Source organism: Lepisma saccharinum, chromosome 16 (genome assembly GCF_977018435.1).
Source record: "Lepisma saccharinum chromosome 16, izLepSacc3.1, whole genome shotgun sequence".
NCBI classification, from domain to species: Eukaryota; Metazoa; Arthropoda; class Insecta; order Zygentoma; family Lepismatidae; genus Lepisma; species Lepisma saccharinum.
The window spans coordinates 14,216,618-14,234,193 of NC_139244.1; the positions used below are offsets into that span (position 1 = coordinate 14,216,618).

A 17,576-nucleotide genomic window follows, 5' to 3' on the forward strand; every position below is an offset into this window, starting at 1 on the left:
GTATCATTTTATGTTGCTTTTCTACCATTTTTCGGCTATCACAAACCTATAATAAACATGGAAATTCGTGAAAGAACACTCACAATCAAAAGTCTTACAGAGGATTATCCTGGCTGCAAGTCCAGATGCCAGAGCCTCTTTAGTCTGCAAAATGCAGTTCAGGGTGTAATATGTGGAAGAGACAGATTTCTATATTTTGCTTATTTTGCTTTGCTTTATTGCCACTTTTTGCTAATCACAAAGTTGAGGATGAATGATGGAATTGATGAAGGGACACTTGCAAGGAACACTCATGCCGAAGCTGGGATTCGAACATAGGATCCCTTTCATTTTAGTGCCCTGTGCTAACCAGTCTGCTACAGAGGTCAGCACATGGATGAGAGGTTGGCATTTTCCTGCTTACAGGGAAGTGCACGTTACAACTAAAACAGGGATCTATGTATGTCCATATGATAATTTCATGGAAGTTTTAAAATAATTAGTTAGCAATTATATCCCATGTTGTTGCATTCAACCTCATGAAAATTTTACATGTTACTAGAAGGTGGATTTATGCATACTAAAGAAAGAAAAGAAAAGAAGTTTAAAATATATCCTCAAAATTATGTTTTGATGTACATAATGCTTTGCTCTCGCCTACACTTTGCACATAATTCCAAGAGCTCATGAATTTCTCATTCTGAACCCACATATCTTGCATGGTTGCATTATACAATTTCTCAACATTCCTTGTATTTTAAGAATAAGGACCATCTACAGACATAAGTTGGCAACCAGTTGCTTCGGCACATTTGATGTTTTTGCCTCAAAAAATTGAACCACCACTGCTAAGATGGTAATCCAAATCAAATGCCCCCCCCCCCCCCCCAAAGTTTCGTCACCATTTCTATAAAAAAAATGTCTCTGGATTGTTGTTGCCCATATGCATGGTAGTTCAAAATAGGCAACATTATTTTATATTTTTTGACTTTGTGTAAAAGAGGTTGCCATTTTTGTTTCTTGCCATCTGACATTTTTGGCCTTTGCAGACAGTTCTGGTAACTTAGACAAATGATCCAGGGTAGAAAACTAAAGGGCGTATTAAGTCATTAATTCTTGCACACTGCCTATTTTGCATTTCTTAAATACAATTCAAACTGTTATATTTGAAGGTATTACACCCACATGAGTTTAGTGGAAACTTTATGCACTACCAAACTAGATTTGTACCGTGAGTAAAGTTGGGCCAATAGATAATAACCAAAACTAAAGATGAATAACAAGACAATCAAACTATATGATCCCCCCCATTTTTGTGTGAAGATATATATAGAATTGGTATAAAATTTTGTCCCCCCCAGAAATTCCCATGCCACAGGTGCATCATGAAACCCCCTGTGGGCACCCCTGTCCCCATCTTCACAAATTAGACAAGAGGCACAAAACGCGAAGTAAAATAAATCAATCAATCAACTTCAGAGTCCTAATCATAAATAACTGTGCAACTCATTCTAATACATTGGCTAGCAACCATGCAAAATAAAATATAATGTTATAATGGCATGTTTATTATTCTGATACACACATGATACAGAAAAAACGCAAACATTTCAAAACATGTATTGTACTTTGTTATTTAAAGAAATAAGTAAATGTTAAAAGTTCCGTAAATTAACTTGAGTTATTATTATTTTAGACTTGGAACTTTTAATGAGTGCATTGAAAATACTTCCAGGATTTGCAATTGTAAGCAAATTAAGTTCATTTATGCATTTATATGCACGACAAAAACTTCACCAGAATATCCAAAAGGTTTAAAACACATGAATATTCCTGGTGTGTTAAAATATGCAATAATCCGCCCCCCCTAGTATTACAATTAAATTCAGTCAAGAATAAGAGTAAATGGTTGCTTCACTTTTCATGTTATCTTTGTTTGTGTCCTGGTCAAAATAGGCACCTTTCTACAAATATTTTGTGTTTATTAGTGAATGTGACATATTTGTTTCACCTTGTATTTTTGTCTTTATAAAGAAATGTAGAAATTCAACTATATCAGGTGATGTTAGTTGTACAAATCTTGGGTCAAAATATTGTTTACAAGGTACAGGCTTCAATTTTAATACTACGTAACTATTGTGACTTTTATTAGTCATACTGTAATTTCAATACAAAAATTGTGGATATTCCTTTTTCAGGAAGGGCACTTAAGACCACATTCCCATTGAAATGACAAGTGGCATACACACAATTTAACCTGTATGGATGCATATATGGGTAAAAATTACCAACTGATTTTTAAATATTTGTTTATAATATCTAATTAGTGTCTGAGGTCACCCTCCTCAGTACCGGTGAACCCTTTTGAATGTAGTGACCTTGATTCGACTGTTGTTAGTTCATTAGTTCCACTTTCAGTGCCGTGGTAAATTTCACCCAACTTGTGCTCACGTGTTTCACTTTGCTATTTCAACATATATTTTTCCTGGTTTTTATAAATTGTCTAATTCAATGCAGACATTCAAAACAGGCCCGTAGCCAGGCAGGGGTCAGCCACCTTAACATTAGACAAAACCTTTTGTGTAATTTGTTTGCAGTGAAGAGTGAAAATGTAGACAGCAGATATTATTTTGCTCACAACTTTGATGAAGAAAATTCACAGAACATGAACAAGAGCTAATACATTTGTTCATCTTATATATAAGAAGATGTCTTAAGTAGTGGCAAGTACAGCGTTTCTATAAATTAGTTATACAAAAGTAACCGTTAATTGTGAAGAAAGTGTATTTGTAATGGAAATGGTTGATACATCAATGAATACAGCATATCTTCCAAGTTTTCTCTACTCGTGTTCAATATGTCATCCTTTCATCTCACAGCAAATGTCCCAGCGGTATTCGATTTCATGCACCTGTTCATGAGAAGAGAAACAAATGCCTCGAATGGCAGCACCTGAAACTAACAACTGGAAACAAATGACGTGCGACAATAAAATTGAAGACATGCTGTATTCATAGCTGTATAAACACTTTTTCACAATTAATGCTTACTTTTGTATAACTAATTTATAGAAACCCTGTATTTAGAAGATTCTGTTCTCTAGACTCTAGAAAGTTCTTTCACAGGGGAGCTTCTTTATCTGTACCTTTGTTGCCCCTGTTGCAACCTCCTGTTTATACAGAAATCCATGACTTCGATGCCATCATGCATATTCCATCTGCATCAAAGGTCAACAGCTCCCAAGTCTTTGGTACGATGTTTCATTGCTTGCGCAAATGGAATGTACTGTAGACACTATGATTGAATATTGTGCATTTGTACTTGTGTGATATAAATATCTGTATCATCAAAAGTAGCATGGAGTGTGCAGTAAGGGATGATTTCATTAGCAGTGAAGACTTAAAAAATCGATGTTTTAAGAGAGATAGAAAAATTTAATATATATTTCAAAATTTTATATAACTTAATAACCCCCTCCTGCCAACACACTGTAATTTACCTTCATTTAATACGGTTAAACTTTGGAAAATTGGACTTGGTTTACAAAGTCCCCGCTGGATATGAATTCTAGCTATGGACCTGATTCAATATTATTAAAATTAGATTAATCGATAAAGGTTTTGCTATTTACATGCTTTAAAACAATTAAAATTTTGACTTAAGTAATTTTTCTTCAGAGTATTTTTTTCATAGCATATATCCTTGTGTCCTATCGGATTGTGCACATCCTGCCGGGTAAAGGAAAGTTAACTGTTGAATTCAGCCATATTCAACATGTTATCCCACTAAGGTAATAGAGCTTGTTAGTTTATTAGTTCATCACGAAGCAATGTGCTTGTCAGTTCCATAGGAAAGTGGCCTTATCCTCTCTTGAATCGGTTAATTAGTAACAAGTTCTTAATTCTTGTTCATGGAAAATGTAAAATAGTGTGTTCAAACTGCAATATATATATATATTCTTGAAGTCAACACAAACATAAGATGTGATTAATTCCTCATTATGTATTGTACGTTGCAAATACTTTAATAAACTGTATCAAAATGATATTTAGCCGTTTATATTATTACTATATAACTTTCACCCATTTTATTTACGTACTGTTTATCCTTTCTAATTTTTCCATTTTGTGTGTGCGCGCGTGCAAGCATGCATGTGCGCACATGTATTGACAGATTTTATTCATGACGACTGTCAACCAAACAGCAGTTTTGCTCATAATAGAACTTCATATGGTATTTCAGTTTCATAAAGGTAACATGATTAAGCTTTGTTTCCATGTTAGAAAAATACTGAAGCTTTAGAGCTTGGGATTTGCTGGGGAAAACACTTTAACACCATTAAATCTAACCTGCCTAACCTATCTACATGTTTATTTCTGCTATTAGATGCATACACAAGTTAGCTAGGCATGTCAGGTTTAGTGCTGTTAGCATGTATCTTCAAGTTGCTATAGTTGTCGCTAGCTGCTTGTATCTTAAGTAAAGAATGCTTTACATGAAACGTTTCAATCTTTATAAAGGTTTTCTTCAGACCAAGAATCTCACAAAAAAAAGTATTTAGGGTTCAACGTTGTGTGTGAAGTATTTTTTTATGGAAATAGTTTCATAAAGGCATTTAAAGTGTCAGTTTATAATTACACTGCAGGTTATAAAGGTGATATAGTGTGCAAGTACAAAACAAAACGGTATCAGTTCGTTACGTCGGAGACACTTTAAAATCTGATATTTTGTGTTTCGTATGGTTCGTACTTACCAATTGTGTATTGCGGGACATATTTGAAGGTGCCATTAAGGTTTTCACATGATTAGAAAAAAAAATTACACTAAAATATGCCATTTCTCTAAGTGTTACGGAACGCATGTCATGGTGCGAACCCCAAAAACCATTTGAGATCGTATAACCATCCTCGAATAGCCCCACGGACTATTCACAGAAGGTTAGGTTAGGCAAACAGTTAAACTGCGTGGTTATTTTTTCGCTGAAATTCAAGCAACTGGAATTGATTTCAGTCTGAAATAGATTGAAAGATGAAAGAAAATACCTCGAAGAACTTCGACAATGCTACAGAAACAGATTTCAGTAAGTAGTTTCTCCTGTAAATTTGAAGAAAAGTGTCTCCGACATAATGAACTGTTACCAACAAAACTAAAGACCTAAATTAAACAATTCCTTTAAAAATGAGAAAGTTTTAATAAAATTTATAAAAGTGTGCCTGGTATTATGTATATACTCTATATTGTATTATCTTTGCAGCCAACTATACAATTACTGTGAATGTATTTTTGTTTGCATGGAGAAATTGCATTGTGCGTGAAAATTGCTATCTTTCTCCAATTAAGAGAAACTCTAGAACCAATATATACGAGAATAGCAGAATTATTAGTTGCAAATAGGAAACAACTATGTTTCAAAATTATTGCATTATAAAGTACAGGTTTTCTTAAAAAAATTTTGAATCCATATTATTTTTATAAAATTGTTTTGTCGCTTACTCTATTAAGGAGGTGCAAGGAGAAAAACAGAATATTCTATGTATTGGTTGTGAAGTTTTTTCTAATTGAAAATGTTCGAATTTCTTGCAAGGGGTAATTTCTCCATACTATAACAAAAATACGTCATTTACAGTAATGCTACAATCTACTGTAAGGATAATACAAAGTTAGCAACACTAGCGATCTACCTAAATCGAAAATTTACAAAGTTGGCAACACTAGCGAGCTACCTAAATCTAGAGAATTTGTAAACTGGATGGCTACACTGCCAGCAGCAACTGCAAGTAGTTCCGTTGGTACAACCAGTTGGCGCCACTTGCAGACAAGATTTAGTTCAACTGTTTAACACGGCTCTTTCCAATCTTTCCCTTAGGGGATATATGATCTGTGATACAAGTAGGCGATTTGCTCAAGGTTAACCACTCGACAAAACAAATATGTATATTTTTTATCAGAGAAGATAACAGCTTATTACATGAAATTGTGTAATTTCACCCCACTCTGATTTAAGCACCGGACAAGGAAGGTACAACGACATATTCACGCGAGGTTTTTCATCTAATCACACGGTTTTTTTTTCTTGACATTTCCGTGTCAACTTTTATCAACATGAAGCCTTATGTCGAATTTAAAAATGGAATACAAATGCCAATTATTGGGCTTGGAACATTTCTGGTATGTACTGCTTAAGTATATGCAGTTGATTTAGCAATCAGGGTAAGACTCTAGTTTACGTCCTTTTCCTAAGGAATACGTGTCATATATCGTTGGAAAGGTTATTTTATAAGGAATTCAACAAAGTAAATCCCGAGGCGAGGAAAAATTTCCTGGAGGAGAAAATCGAGAAAAACCGATGTTGTCCGGATATGCGTAATTGAACGTACTGAGGACATTTTTCGATGATGAAGCACATATTTAGGGATGAAATGAGTGCTGATGGAACTTAACCTAACATGTCTAACCTAACCTCGTAGGCATACCTCGTTCCCGTGATTGGTTAGTGACAGAAATTGTAAAAAGAAAAACTTACTTACCCTACGGATGCCGGAGCGCCGGCTGTCTGCACGGTTTTGTAAACGGGCAAGAAGGAGTGCGCAAGAAAAACGTAAAAAGGCAAGAAGGACGTAAACTAGAGTCTAGCCGCAATCATTAAAACGATGGAGACATCATGCAGTGCTTATGCTAGTATCGGGGATTTGCTACAATTTATAGTCATCCATATAGTACACCCTGTTCCGCGAATCTATGGAGCAATCTCGATTTTTTTTTTTACATGTTCTTCTCAGAGTCCACTTTACGCTGCAAATATAATTTTTATTTAGTTCCTCCATCAGATATAGTATTGGGGCTGAAATTAAAACAAAAAAGTGAAAATCTAGCATTTTCAAAGAGCTTTAACTAGAAGAAGAAACCAGTAGCAGTGCTCAAATATTTTCTGCCAAAAATTTGGATGCATATGTTTTATATAAAAAAATATAGCTCTTATATTACATTTCTTCCTTACTAAAAAAAATTCTAAACTTTGACTTTTGTTCAAAATTGAATATCAATTTTGGCCTTAAATTTCAGTCATTTTCATTAGAGATAGTGCAAAAACACACTGAACATAAAATAATGCTTGAAATATACTGAAAACAATTTTGTTTACCACAGCTTTCTATTATTTTTCTTAGCTGACCTATCATAATTATTGCAACTGTCTGCAAAGTAGCCAAAGTCATGAAACAAAAAATGGCCATTTTTAAACACAGCCAAGCCTTAGAAAAATAACGCTTGCTTTAACCCTGACTTACAGGGCATATATGATGGAACGATTTTACACGGGTGGTGCATTGAGTGCGCCACCTCGTTTTTTAACAATCAACGTTAAATAAAATTATAGTTCTCAAACTTTATGGTAGGGATTCAGGAATAAATAAAAAAACATGCATTCTTAAAACGTTATTACAAAACCAAATAAACTGACTCGTTCGTATTGATCAGGAGGCACTATATCATGGCGGCGTGACATAATTGCACGGGTGGCCAAATTTTAACTGTAGATTCGTGATTACGAGGCCAAAATGAGTGAGCATGCCGAATTTGAAAGCAATCGGAGATACTTCAGGTATTGTAAATTCATACCAGTCATTTTCTGTTAGGACTGTTCTCCTCTCCAACAATACCTAAATCTTCAAAATACTCCACATAGTTTCAGAGATGTGACATGTTTTGTGTCACGCGGTGCGTTCGTTCATATACCCAATTTTTGAAAATCTTCAAATTTTCAAAAATTCGTAACTTTCAAAATTTTTGCTGAGCAAGTCTAATATTACATATTTGTCATATTGGACCAAGTATCTATCAGTATATAAAATTGGAAACAAATCCATGACTATGAAGCAACCTGCTCTGGGTGATTTTGCATGGAATGACCCTTATGTGAGTAAGTTCAGTTTGGCTGCATTTATATTTCTGACCTTAATTTTTTGTATTTATGTATGTGTAATATTTTTTAACCTGAAAAGACACAATTCCAGCACGAAAAAATTATAAGAATGGATACTTCTGCAACGTGCTTTTTACAGCTTCCACCGACTTCACATCAGCTTATGGATGCTCAACAATCTTCATATATTAATTCATATCCACTTGTTTCAAAATTTGGAAACACACTTGTTTTCTTATAAACTTGGCAGGAATCATCCAGTGTACAAAGTTTGCACATGCAAGTGATATGCATTTGATTTATCCAGCCTAACCATTAATAGCATTAATGCTTTTCTTGTTTTGGTAAGACCTTTGTAGGAGTTTTAGTGAATAATACAGTTCCAATAAACACCCACATTTCCCAATTAATGTAGTAATGCATATTATGATTATTCACATAATTATACCTAAAGGAATAACTCTCCCAAAATAACATGGCAATGTTACTTTCCATATCCTGTATGCTTTATTGCATCAGTTTTATCATAATTTTTTGAAAAAAATTGACAGGCTGAAGCAGAGGTGACTGAAGCTGCCGTGACACGTGCACTGGAAGTTGGATATCGCCATATTGACACAGCTTACATGTACCAGAATGAGCAGCAAGTTGGGAATGCAATAAAAAAGTGGATTGACTCTGGCAATGGGAAACGGGAAGACCTTTTCATTGTTACTAAGGTAAATTTTATGTTACTTTTGGTAACTGTTCTGAATGTTTAATGGTTTATGCAAGTTTTGTAGGAGTAATACGAAATGCTATGACAGAAGTTGGTGTTAGAAGTTATAAAACTATCACTGGATGCTTTTTGCTGCCATCATAACATATTCTTTTCCACCTGTAGGTCACGTAGTGTTTGCTTTTTAAACTTTGTATCTGTGCAGTTCTGTTAAAGATTTTTTTTTTTTTTTAGATATTATATGTTCTTATGTACAACACTGTGTTTACAAAATACTGTTACATAAATGTAACACAAACCTTAAAAAGTAACTACTCAAAATTCATGACAATGTGCTAAAAGACCGTGGAAAAATTTGATGATATTGTTTTTTCTTTCATTTTTTTCTGGTATTATGTAGACACTGGGGTACCACAGAGCCTGTGGGGCCATTAGTTATGCAACTGCTCTGGAGAGTTCGTTTTATTGTTATTTGACATTTTTTTCTGTTTCAAACCAGGAAGACTTCATCCAATAATCCACAAGAAAAAAGTAAACTCATATAGCTAATTAAAAACCAGCACCATATGTTTTCTTACATCTTGACCTCTTCTCAAATTACTAATGAAAAGAGCAAGAACACTACAGGTACAGAACTTGAGAAATGTTATCTCACAGTCCATGTCATTGCAATTGACTATGTGATGACTTATAAATGTGACATTTATTGAATATTGTATATAATTACATGTCCTGCACCGTGACCCTTGCTTTGGGCTGCAACTACGGTGCATGTGCACGTCCGAGTCTCCTGGGGGAAAGTGTAACAACTTTTCTCCTGAGATTTTGGCCTGTGTATGGGACCGGTGGCCACCCACCATCGTGAGGAAATTGGGGAGCTACAAATGAGTAGCGTAACCCCGTCATGTTAACCTACAACAAAGACTGGGGGTTTGTCTTGCTGACTACACCTAATCCCGTAACTGCTCGGATGAGCACTCATCTCGGCAGATGGGAGTGAGGCCAGGAATCGTTAGGTAGGTCCTGGCCCTTACAGCCTATTGCACCACTGCTTATATAATTAATTAAGAAACACTGTAATTAAATCCAAAATAATATGTTGGGATTTTGCAATTTACCGAACATTCAATTCCTGAATGAGTAGAGGAATCCTTATTTCAGCACATTCAAATTCATGTATGGACTTGTTGAGATTGGTTCTCCTTCAAATAAAATTTGAACAATAGAAGTGTGTTCTGTCCATGAATCAAACCTTTGGACCCCTAATTTCAAGGATATGCATATATTTGCACTGTATTTTATTCACTGAAGTCTTGGTTTTGAAAATGCAGCCATATGGATATTATGGAAGCTGAAGACAAGTATTGACATAGTATGAATTCTATTGAAAAGGTAAGAAATTTATAAATAAAAGAACATTGAGTCATGATAGTTTCATTCCATTGTATTTATTCATGCATCTAATTTTGTCATGCCACTGAATTTGGGTATCAAAATAATTCCTTGCATGTTATACATAATCTGTGTACAGAATACTGATTTTTAATTTATTTTTCAGTTGCCGTTGATGGCTATCCGTGCTGACCTTGTAGAGAAGTTTATAAAATTGTCTCTACAGAAGTTACAAATGGATTACGTGGACTTGTATTTGGTACACTCACCTGTTGGTTTCGAGTATCAAGGAGATGACGTGCTGTTTCCCAAAAATGCAGATGGTTCTATGGCTTTGGATATGAGCACAGATCACGTAGCTGTATGGAAGGTAATAATTTGTTGTTTTCATAATGGCACACACCAGTGGTGAAATAATGACATTTTGTTTTGAGAGAAGGCGGATTTTAAACTGTGACCACTATATACCTTTGTATATTGAAGTTAGTGCTTGTGTTAGATGTGTCTAAGAGAGCTGTGATTGTGTTCTGGAGAATAGGAGCATGAGCAGAGGGTGAGACTCATTATTCCAGGTTGCTCATGTACAATTACTCTGTCCCATCCGTATAAAAATATTCAATTTCTAGCACCTGTCGCATTGAGAAAGTTGAGTGATGGCTACTTCCTTGCACTATTTACTTAAAGGCAATGGAAGCCCAAGTGGATGCAGGGAGAGCCAAGGCCATCGGAATATCCAATTTCGACATTCGGCAGGTTGAGCGCATAGTGAAGAATGCACGAATCCCTCCAGCTAATATCCAGGTGGAACTCCAGCTTTACTACCAGCAGAAGCCTTTGAGGGAAGTGTGTGAGAAGCATGGAATCACTGTCTGTGCATATGGACCTTTTGGATCTCCAGGAAGAAAGGAGTTCTACACTAAACTTGGACGCCCGTGAGTTTTTTCTTTCTCAAGAAATCCAGTAGCATTCTTTTCAAGTCCATTCCATTCAACCATGGCACCCTGTATTTACAAAATTCTATTATTCACTATGAACTCCAGTTTCTTTATGGTACTACTGGTGTATTTGTTATTTTTATTTTTTATTTACATTTCAGTGCTACAGAAAGGTCACTGATATTTACCTAAATACTAATAGTGACTACTATATTCAAGCAAACTCACAATTTCATTACTGTGGGTTGAACTGAACCTTGATATATCACAAGGTCATTTGGAAACTACTGGAAAGTAACATGGTAGTAATGGGGCTAGGTTCGTTGATGAAATGACACTCAATTAAAAGTCAATTGCAAGGACTTGGCCCTTGACAGTGTTGCTACACAAATGCAGAGTTTAGTTTGATGTTAGTGGTCCTTGATACATTATTAATAATAGGGCTCAGCCGATACCGATACCCTGGCTGATTCCTACTGATACTTGTATAATTCCAGCATAAAATAACGAGTTACTGAGTCTAACTCGTCACATCACCAGGCATGTATCTAGAAATATAATTTGTGGGGTGGTCTGAACCAAGTGTGTCAGAAATAATAACAATAGTAATAATAATATAGTTGTTTAGAATTAATATGTTAATATAATATACGAGGGTGGTTTGAAAAGTTCTCGGAATGGAATAGAAAGAAACTACTTACAACAATGATTTTTTTTTATTTTTCAATGTAGTCTCCCTGTACACTAATGCACTTGGTCCAGCGATGTTCCAATGCCTTGATCCCATCTCGAAAATTAGATTCCTCCAGGCCTGTGAAATACGTGTCAACTTCGGCTATTAGTTCTTCCTTTGAAGAGAATCTCCGTCCACCGAGGAAACTTTTGAGTTTGGGGAAAAGATGGAAGTCTGAGGGAGCCAAATCAGGCGAATAAGGTAGATGTGGCAACAATTCGTAACCAAGTTCATGAATTTTTGCCATAGCAACGACACTTGTGTGAGGGCGCGCATTGTCCTGATGCAAGATGATTTTCTTTCTTGCCAAACCTGGCCTCTTTTTCCGTATCTTATGCTTTAGTTGGTCGAGGAGATTAGCGTAGTATTGTCCCGTAATTGTTTGACCAGTGGGAAGATAATCGATCAACAGAATCCCTTTCGCATCCCAAAACACTGACGCCATTACCTTTCAGGCCGACCGTATTGCCTTTGCTTTCTTTGGTGGTGGTGAATCAACATGTTTCCACTGCTTTGACTGTTGTTTTGTCTCTGGGGTATAGTAGTGGACCCACGTTTCATCTGTCGTCACAAACCGGCGCAAAAAATCTGTTTGGTTTCTCTTAAAACGAGTCAAACATTGTTCGGAAATGTCCACTCTGATGCGTTTATGGTCCTGTGTTAAAAGTCGCGGCACCCATCTTGCATATAATTTTCTCATATCCAATTCAACTGTTAAAATGTGATACGCCTGTTCGGATGACATTCCTATAGCTTCAGCAATTTCACGCACTTTCAGTCGGCGATCCTCCATGACCAATTTATGCACTTTTTCAATAATTTCTGGGGTAGTAGCACATTTTGGGCGACCACTACATGGATCATCTTCTAAGCTGTCCCGACCAAATTTAAACTCGTTTGTCCACTTTGCAACAGTTGAATATGAAGGAGCAGAGTCCCCCAGTGTGTTCAGAAAATCGGCATGAATTTCCTTTGCTTTCATACCTTTCTTTACGAAGTACTTAATCACCACTCGAATCTCGATTTTTTCCATCTTCTCAAAGCACTGCACGGGAACAACTACAAAGTGACGTCCGCACCACAGATCTCTACCCAGAACACTGACACGCCACTTGTTTATTAATAAAGGATGGCCTATTACTATGCGGGAACCTCGTTGTCCTAGCACTGACATCTGGTGGTGATTCCGAGAAGTTTTCAAACCACCCTCGTATATATGTCTATTCATCGTAATATGTACAGTAGAACCTCGATTTTATGTTTTTCAGGGGACCAAGCTGGAAAAACTTACAATGCGGAAAAATGTAAAATCGAGGAAAATTTTGTAGCATTTTGTTATGTTGGGACCATCAAGATTGAATGTACAATGTGGGAAAATGTAAAATCGGGGTTCCACTGTACATTAATTAATAAATATTGTTATTGTTTTTATTACATGAATACTAAAAAGATGCTATAAAATTAGAGATACAACAGTAAATATTCATCATCTAACTTACGTGTAATTAAGGCTGCTAAAATTTGTATAAAAACAACCATCCTAGCAAAGGAAATTTTGTAAAGAAATTAAAAATTGAATATTTTTTTAATTTCAAGAAATGTTAGGTACAGTTGATGAAAAGTAAAGTTCCCGATTAATATTTTATGCACTTTATTATAAGTAGCAGTGTTCATAATTCTTCTTTAGTACTGTCATTCAAAGCCATATGATCCCAATCTAATCTCTGCGGAAATAAATAACCCTGGATTGGTCGATATCAGCAATAACACAAAAGACTTACATAGAAGGGAAGTATACAGGAAACTGCTGAATTCACTTCTTGCTTGAACCAGGGAGTCGTAACGTAACGAAATGGAACGGTATTTTCAATTACGGTTTCCGTTACGTTACAACCAGAAACAGAATAACTTTTTTCGTGAACAGAAACGTTACCTCAGGTATATGAACATTACGTTACAGGTGTGCATAACGGTACCGAACCATAACTGATCTCTAAAGGAGTAGGTCTTCACGTGACACTTTAACGTTACATCCATTGCCGGCACCCAGTAACGTTACAGGGTAAGAAAGAGGTTCGTCACGTATTGACTAGTAACTTTAGTGTGTGTGGAAAGTGATAGTAACGTTACAATTAACCAGTAACTTAATTGAGGTCACGGTTGTAAAAACGTTACACTCCTTTTCTCAAAGCAACAACGTTATTTATAGCTGGTATGATACAGACGTTCCGATGTGCAATACCGTGTCCGATGCCGTGTTCCGGAGAGAATAACATAGGTCTCTCGTATAATTGTGCTCGTTACTTTTGTAACGTTACAGTTCTTTTCCTCCACAAAAGTCTGTTTCGAAAAAGTGATACACATATCCGTTACGAATAGCAAATACCGTTATCGAAGGCGTTTTCGAAGAAGCCTCATAATTATGATCGGCAGCATACTAACATTACAGTACTTTGACCCCTTGAAAGTCACTAAGTTATAATACGTATTTTCGTTTTGGATGTCAGTGAAAAAATTAAATTGTAAAACAAAACGTTTGAAAACATCCGTAAACAAGATTCGGCGTGACAAAAGTTCTGGTTATTGGAATTTACTTATTAACTATGTATTTATCACAAATATATTTCTTTTCTGCATACTTAATCGCTTTATGTGAATTTGTTCTAATTTGATTAGTTATGCAAGATGAATTTTAACATGTACGTTCACTTTATACGATAGCAAAGCAAACGTTTGTTGAGGGAAAACGTTTATATCTCTCTCTCTCTCTCTCTCTCTCTCTGTTTACATGTGTTACATCATTTTTTTTTAAAAAAAATACAGTTGTTTGGCGATGAGAATGATTCGTGCTTAGATTAAGTTGCTGAAGGACGAAACATAAAGGACCAACCATGGTCGAGCCAAAAAATCATCCGTGCCAATTGTTCGTCCACCTAAGCGAGAGGCAAGCTTTCTCCTATCGGAAGACCAAAAATAATTGCTTGTTGCGCGACCTTGAGAAGGCGAACCGAACTGATAGCAGCAGCACCACGCAAAATCGGAAAATCTGAATCCTGAAACTTTGTACACGTGACTTTCGATCACGAAGCATCCGAGTAGACAACGCCTTGGGGCGATATGAAAGGCACTTTTGGCAAGTAGAAAATGCGTAGAAACGAAATGTTAGATGGAATTGTTGTACGAAACAAACGAAACCGCGTTTGTGCAACTGGTCTGTAGCTAGACAGGGCCATTGGACTCTCAAGAAGGCAAGAATTGTATGGAAAGTGATTCTTAAAACTAAGCGAATAAAATGACAGTATATTTTATCATTTACAAGGGCCCTCATCCGCTTACAATTTTGAAAATTACTTTCAGTAATTCTTGTCTTCTTGGACAGGAGGTGCATTAAACTTTTTGGTGTAGAAACAGACAGAATGCCCGCCTACCTACCACGTTTGAAAGAAGGTCATAGACAGACAAGAAAGTAATTTTCAAGAACGCAAGAACGGCAGTCGACATGGATATTGAGCAACGTGTGACTGAGAAATACAATCGGAACAAAGGACAAGATTATTCAAGAAACAGTAATTTTATAAAACTTCCTATAATTAACTCAAACTCAGTTCATCCTTTTATCCTCTTTTGTTTGTTATACTTTTGTATTATTCATGTTTTATATCGCTTTTCTGCCACTTGTAGATAATCGCGACTATGAAGATGAATGATGATCATATTAAATCTATGAAGGGATGTTATAAAAAAAAACAGCCATGCCCAGATGTCTACTCGAACTTGAAATGTTTGGTACGTACCGAGTGTATGAATGGATTACTAAACGACTTCGGCCTTCGAGGCTACGGTTTCAGTTGCAACATGCAGTATAATTACGTTTCTACTACTCTGAATTGACCAAAGCATGTGGTATGTATCCTTCATTTTACTTAAAAAGCCCCCTTTATACATGAGATACTACAAATAGTTTCAGGCATACCCTTGAATTCTGATTGCCTGGCACTTTTTTTTTTAACTAAGTAATGAAGTGACGTTTATATTCATATTAGGCCTACGACTAGCTCGAACTAAAAACTCTTGTGAAATACTGTGTATATGTTATCCTTGTGAAGTGAGGAACTTCATATTTTGCTAAGAAAATATGTATGAAAAATTATATTTGTAGCTACTACTTGAAGAATTCAAATTATTATTATGATGGAATTTCAACTTACGTACAATCTGCATATAATGTGTTATCGGAGAGGAGTTTTTGTCTCGCAGTCAATTTATTTTTAGTTGAGGAACTCGAGAGTAAGCTGGAAATATATAATGACCCACGTTGTGGTGTGCTGTTCGATTAATCAGAATTGGAGTGAGAGAAATCTGTAGTTAAGTTCATTCAACACGTCAATTTGTAACTGTGAATGCAAGTTTTCTTTGATTTAGCAGGAAATCAGTCTGCTATTGTTGTAAGTAATAAATGGAAATATATATATTTTCTGCTCGAGTAGGAATCCGCAGCCTTTATCCAATCAATCAGTTTCTCTGTGTGAAACTTCTGTCTAGGAAAGCTACATACAATTTGCTTTTAATAACAGCAGCTTCAAAATAACCTATCCATTCTTGTCATGCCAAGTAATGTTTGATTTTGATTTGTTATATTTAAATTTGGTTTTATGCCAGTTTTGGCTAATCGCGAAGACGAGGATGGGTGATGAAATGGCAAAATTGATGAAAGGACATCACAAAGAAAATAATGCACAGGCTGTGATCCGAACTCGGAACCTGTGGCGTCGTATTGCACTGTGCTAACCACTCCGCCACGGAGCTCTGCAAAATAATGTTTGACCATACATTGTTCATGAAATAAAAACATAACATATACAGTGGCTCACATTAGTAATCAAATACGTAGCATCTTGCTGCATTCCTTCACAATATTTGAAAATTAACAACATGTACATAAATATAAACGATGGTGAAATATTTATACGCATTTCTTAAAGTTATATGTAACTTTTTTTAAAAAAATTTGGGTGCGTCAGCACTTAGGCTATTTTGCACCCGCCACGTTATACGGGGTGCAGCCCCTTACCATAACAAATAACATAACTGTAATGTCGCATAACTGAAATATTAAAATATTCTGACTTAGGTTAAAAGCTGAGGCTGTAAAGAGGCACTCAGCGCATATGACAGAAAGCAGGAGAACACACAGAATTATACTGGCCATAGGGCCAGTCGCCAGAGTCTCGTTAGTCTGGAAAGAGCAGTCCAGGGCGTACTACGTGGAATGAAGTTGAGGATTGGATGTAATACGTGGAAGGTCACCCCTTACACCCCTGTTACGTTTAAATATTTGAAAATAGTTATTTATGTTTGGGTGTGAAAAAGAGATCACTTTAATATTCAGACAAATCGTGAAAGCCTTCTGTTTCTGTTAAGCTACGTTTCCATTCTGACAAGTTCCAGACCCATGACGCGCAACATGTGCAGGCGCATGTTGCGCGTCATTCAGTGCACTGTTTCCAATTCAAAACTACTTCTGCAAAATACGCCTACAACAGCACCGGAGTGCAGGACTTGAGTGTAGCGTTGTTCCATTGTGCTTTAGAGTAGTCAGTGTTTCTTCTCTTGTATTGTAATAATTTGGTAGTGATTTAACTTGTGTAAAGATGAACAATACAACTATGGCGGGTTTTGTGGTTATGGCAGGCGCGTACCATGAACTTGTAAAAATAAGAGGCGAAAACGACCTAGATGGTGGATTAGAAGTTTTCTAGCGAAAAGAAATTCGGAAGGAGCATATAACTCGTTGATGAGAGACTTACGTCTTCAAAGTGGATACGAAAACTTTGTAAGAATGACTGTAAGTGATTTTGCATTGTTATTAAATCTTGTTGGACCACAGATTGTAGTCGC

General features: G+C 36.0%; 1 protein-coding gene across 1 annotated transcript in view; it reads left to right on the top strand.

The window, feature by feature from the left end:
• The first annotated feature begins 5,868 nt into the window (after window positions 1-5,868).
• LOC145999928 (aldo-keto reductase family 1 member A1-like) overlaps window positions 5,869-17,576 on the top strand; it is a 33,337-nt gene continuing 21,629 nt past the window's right edge. Inside the window, exons 1-4 of the mRNA XM_083137212.1 lie at window positions 5,869-6,147; window positions 8,452-8,619; window positions 10,177-10,380; window positions 10,695-10,942. Coding sequence (XP_082993338.1) covers window positions 6,082-6,147; window positions 8,452-8,619; window positions 10,177-10,380; window positions 10,695-10,942 — 686 coding nt within the window. The 5' untranslated portion in view covers window positions 5,869-6,081. The remainder of the gene's footprint in view (window positions 6,148-8,451; window positions 8,620-10,176; window positions 10,381-10,694; window positions 10,943-17,576) is intronic.